Raw genomic sequence first — 5,217 nt, 5'->3', positions numbered from 1 at the left:
CCCTACACGTTGACACACGTCCTGGGAGCTCATTGTATGGCCAAGCTGCCTTGACAGCAGAACCACAGACTTCAGTCAGGCACTGTGCAGGCTGGTCTTGGGCTCTCTGGACCTGAACCCAGTGTGATGCTAGGAGGTGCTGTGCTGCTGGGAACACCGGGCTTCTGACCCTGCAGAGCTGGTCTGGATTGTACAGGGCGTCAGCCCTTGTATCTGGCTGGATTCCAGTATGGTGAATTCCACCCCGCTCCTGTTAGAACAGGCAATGAGGGGAGATGTCCGGTGAGTGAGTGCTGCTGTGGCCCTTGTGTAAGGCCTTTTGAGTGTGTTGGGGTGACCAGCCCTGTCTGGTTGGGGGCCCAGGTACTGTTAAGTCGTTGGGTCAGGACAATCGAGCCCTGATTATATTTGGGGCTGTTTCAGTCTGGGTGCTACAGTGCATGTAGACTGAGGCTGCCCCTATCCCAAGAGTCATGGCAGGAGAGGTCTGAGACTGCCTGCTCTCTTCAACACCCATCCAGAGGTCCTGTGCAGCTGCTGTTCTTGTGATGCTGGCCTCTGCCACCTGGTACTGGGATACCCTGAAAAAGAAGCTGGGGTCCCCCAGCCGCCCCCTCCCCCCCCGGCCTTTGTGGTAGATGCCTCCTTGACTTATTCCCTGATCTTGCTCTCTGTTGAGGACTTGCATTGGGACTTGGCCTGCATTTGAGGCCTTCTCCTGTGAGGGAGGTGGGGTGTATCATAGCTGCCCCTCTCCTCTACAGGAGAAGGGCCTCCTGTCTCTCGTGGTACAAGCGAGCAGAGTTGCAGCAGCACGTGGCAGGGACCTGCTCTTTACACCCAAGTGCTGACCCCATGGAGCCCGTAAATCATGGTGTTATTGCTGTGCTATCAGTGCATGGGCCCTGACCCTCACTCAACAGCTTCCTTTGCACTTCTTGCCTGCTGCTGTCCTGTTCCGAGTGCTGGCGCTGCCTGCTTCCCCACTTCATGGTTGCCACAATGATACATACAGCTTACAGGCAGTACCCAGACCTGTGTTGCCCAGCACCTCTGAGAGCTGGCAGAGACTCCCAGACTGACATCCCTCCTCCCCTATACCTCCTCCCCTATACCTCCCCAGCAGGCCCTGGAGCCTTGGGGCCAGTAGCTGCATCTGCTGGTGGTCACTGGGGCTGCAGTGGGTGCAGGTGGGAGAGGCACTGCCTGCTGTCCTGGCTCAGTGCCAGCCTGGAAGCCTGGTGGGTCTCATCACCCCATCAGTGTTGACATTGGGCCCAACACCACTGTCTGAATGCCCCTGCAGCCCTCTGCTATCCTGACCCTGGTTATATCCATGTATGCACTGCTGTCTGCTGGCATCCATCAGTCCTGTCCTGCAGCCCCCTCTCATCCCAGCTCTGACCTACTCAAGCACAGCCAGCTCTTCTGAGGCCCCTCAGACTCAGCCTGAAAAGCCCCTGCTATCCCCGTCCTTGGGTCCTCCCTGCCCCCTCCAGCTCTGCTGATTCCTCTCAGGCCTTTCTTCTGGCCCCTGGACAGACAGACATCCTCTCGCCCCTCAATCCTGACCCAGATCCGTTAACTTAGCCCTGTGGAGTTGTCACCCATGTTCAGGTTTTGAGACATCACCAAGCCCTGGAAGGAAGGAACCCCTCAGGCCCCCTTCCTGTGTGACTATCCTCATTCCCAGCCTATCTGATGATTTGGGGCAAGCTCTGTCTGTGTCCTGGGCATTCCCATGCCAGGAAGGGCTTCCTGCTGTGTTGGCAGTGGATGATCTGAATGCCAAGGCAGGAACAGTTCCAAGGAGGTTACTGATTCCTGAGCCCTGTTCAGAACCGAGGACTAGACACCCCAAGCTCCAGCCCCCTTCCTACCCCCGCCTGAAATCCTGCTTTCCTCCTCCCTAAGAATCCTAAGCCTGCTTGCTTCTTGTTTTCTGGTTCCTGTTCAGGGACTCCTACTATCCTGAGATCTGCTGATTCAAGCCACTCTTCCCACAGGCCTCCTCCTCACGCACGGTTCTCAGCTGTGAAGCCTCCAGCTGGGGGCTGTTCTGGGAAAGGGGCTTGCTGTCAGCTCACAGCCCTATCCACACTCTCCCACAGGACTCCTGTGGCCAAAATGTCAGTCTCATGCCTGTGAGCCCCAGCCTGCCTTTGCTGTGACTCATCCAGCTCCTTTGTGAGCTGCTGTTCCTGTTGTTCCTGGACTCCAACTTTGTGATGCACATTGGGCTGGAGCCCTGGGTCCAGCACATACACGTAGGGAATAGAGGACCCAAGAACCTAAGGGACTCAGTACGATGCTCCCCTTGTGTACTGTCCCTTGGTCTGCAATTCTTTGTGTCCGGAAGGCCATGGATATGGTGGAATGCAGTCTAACCTATTCAGCCAGGGTAGAGTCCCCCTGATAGCTGCTGCCTCCTGCCAGCCTAGCTTGTTCGTCACTGTGTGTCCTCCTTCACCATCGCCTCTGGTTTTGCTGCACCTGCTTCTGGGTTGCTCAGCCTGGGTTGGCAGTAACAGAGTCAGCCCTTTTGTCATTTGATAGCATCTATCCCTATTGCCATGTCAGAGGCATGGTCCCCCCAGGGGCTGGTGCAGAGTTGTGAACCACAAGGATGGATTGCCTGGTTCTGTGCCTGTTCCATCCCAGCATTGCCGACTGCAATGCCAGGCCCATGCTAGGGCAAGGTGGAGCCAGGCTTTGAACTCTAGAGCTAGGACTTCCAGGCTTCAGGCAATTTCTCTGAGTGTGTGGCTGAGATCTGAATTTAGGGCACCGTCTTGGCTTCCTGGCATGAGCTAGCTTTTTCCAGGTTGGCCCGCCTGTTGAAGTCATGCCTGCAGAGGGTGTGGGTCAGAGTGGTGCAGCAAGTGCGTGGGTGCCTGTGGGTGGTTCTTTCAGCTCTGTGAGTCAGACCCTTGAAATCATGAGATCCACTGAGAAATCATGAGATTTTCAGACCTACAGATTGCTCAGACAGCAGGAGACTGAAAAGCAGCCCCAGCTGGTATTTTGTGCTCACGTTTTCCAAAATATCAGTGAGAAAGTTTAACTGTTTTCCAAGTAAAAGCTGAAGTTTGTACATAATTCCATGTCTCTGAGAGTTGATGCTTTAAGGATACATTGAATATCACAAATCTCACCTTGGTACTGGAATAAAGAAAACTGGCCTGCGCGTATGTATGTGCGTGTAGGGGTTAGTAGCACACTCTTGGCAACAAACTAATTAATGCCCATGTGGGGTGTAGGGAGGATAAACCGTATGGTGATGGCCCCTTCTCTAGTTGTTGGGGGTGGGAGAAAGTTTCCTCCCATTGTACCCCACAGTGGGAAGCTTTGCTCATTGCTGGGGCCCCGCTGCTGCCCAGTGGTAGGCATGGAGAGGCTGCAGCAGGGGGTGGTTCCAAGCTGTGAAGGGGGAGGGGGTTCATTGCAGGTCCTGAACCGTTGTGGTGTCCAGAAGAGCATGCTGTAAGATGAGCAGCACCTCCCTCGTGCTGGCTGCATCCTTTCTGCTGGGCTGGGTTAGTGTCACACTGTATGTAAGGGCCACCACTCAGGGGACATCTGGGGCCTGGGGAGCCCCCTCAGTGGCAGGGGGGGGGGATGTCCCAGAAAAGCCAGTGACATAACAGGGAACTTCCTGCCCTCAGCACCCCAGTCTGCTTGGGGAGGGGATGTCCTGAAGAGGCCAGTGACATAATAGGGAACTCCTGGTGCCTCCTGATATGGAGCCCTCCTCCCTCTCCTCCTCTCTTGGTGTAGACGGGAAGCTCTCCAGGAAGTGACTTCAGCCCTGGTTCCTCAGGCCAGCTTCCTCTCCATTCTTGTCATTCTGTTTTTGCTTTTGGCAGGAGGAACGTGCCCGTCATCAGGCCCCATTCATGGCACCTGGCTAAGTTTTCAGAGGTCCGGAATGAGTCTGCCACCATGCACTGTCCCTCAGATGCCTTCAGTCTGTCTTGGCACTCAGGATGTGATGCCAGGTGAGTCCCTGGGCACCTGTATGGTGGGGTCTTATATGGGCATGGTGCTCCTGAACCTCTATCTCCAACCTATTCTAGATAGACTAGGCTTATTGGAGCTGCTCACATAGCCCTCACAATTTGGGGCATGCAGGCTCTGTGGGTACTGGGGGCGGGGATCTCATTAACTGTTCACTCTAGGTCCTTGGGTGCAATGCTGGGGGGCACTTGCCTATAAAACCCACCTTCCCAATGCAACCATCACCTTCTGGCCTCAGCCCCTCTGAGTCTTCAGCGTCACTCAGGGCCTGATCTTGAAGCACCAATTATCATTACATGGTTACCACCAATGCATGTGTAGCCCCAGATCCAACGAAGATGCCTGACATTGTTTCTGTCTCTGCTCTCGTGGGGCTGGCTGGCTGCCCTAAGCAGACCTGAACCTGCCTAGCTTTCAGTTGGATGTGACCTTCACCTCTGATTTCCCTGGGCTTGGGAGCACTAATTGCAACTTCCCCTGAAGAATTTATTTGCCTTTAAAAGTACCTGTCTGCACTCTCCACCTTCCTCTCTCTCTCTCTGGCTGGGTATGTAAGGAGTTCTGTCCAAGGGAAAGCCAAGTCACTGTTGTCCCATAGAGGGCTTAGGCTGTTTCATTGTCCATCTCTCTAGAGCAGTATTTATAGTCTGTGTTCATCGTGCCCTGGAATTTTCTGCCTGGTATCACATTGTTTCCAGTCCCCTATGTTCTTTCTCTTGCTGGATCCAATTCTTATCAACCTTATGCCTCCCACCTGGGGTGTTTTGGGGCTTTGCTGAAGGATTGCAGAGGTCTCTGAGCTGGGCTGAGCACCAGAGATCTGTCTAAGCAGAGCAGCCTGGCTCTCTGGATTTTTGCTGGCTGGTTCTTTTTCTCCCCAGTGGAAGATTTCCCTGTTTTTAGCTCTGGTTTTGTTTTGTCAGAGCTCCGATCCTGCTCTCATCAGGAAGGGTGGTGACAATGGAGGAGCAGGATGCCTTGCCAGCAAAGGAGCTAATGAATTCCAGCTCTGTTAGCCAAGTGGGTAGTCTGAGAATGCCAGATCACCCCAGAGACCTGGGGTAGGGTGGGAGAGAGCACGCTGCATGCCCTGTACACTCCCAGCCTTTCTGCTGGGGTCCTGCTCACCTCCAGCCAGCTCTTGCCTTCACGCCAGCATCAGTGAAAAGGCTCACAGGCTCCCTTCAGCTACAAATTCTT

The 5,217-nt window shown here is 54.5% G+C and overlaps 1 protein-coding gene across 1 annotated transcript in view; it reads left to right on the top strand.

Moving 5' to 3' along the window:
• The window catches only part of SHROOM4 (shroom family member 4), a gene marked incomplete at its 5' end in the record, with an annotated part of 63,199 nt that overhangs the window by 34,683 nt on the left and 23,299 nt on the right, over positions 1-5,217 (top strand). The window contains one exon of the mRNA XM_025205951.1: positions 3,867-3,998. Within this exon, the coding sequence (XP_025061736.1) occupies positions 3,867-3,998 (132 nt within the window). The remainder of the gene's footprint in view (positions 1-3,866; positions 3,999-5,217) is intronic.

The sequence above is a fragment of the Alligator sinensis genome, unplaced genomic scaffold (genome assembly GCF_000455745.1).
Source record: "Alligator sinensis unplaced genomic scaffold, ASM45574v1 scaffold619_1, whole genome shotgun sequence".
Taxonomy (NCBI): Eukaryota; Metazoa; Chordata; order Crocodylia; family Alligatoridae; genus Alligator; species Alligator sinensis.
The sequence above is the reverse complement of the archived record's forward strand: the minus strand, read 5'-3'. Positions and strand labels throughout refer to the sequence as shown.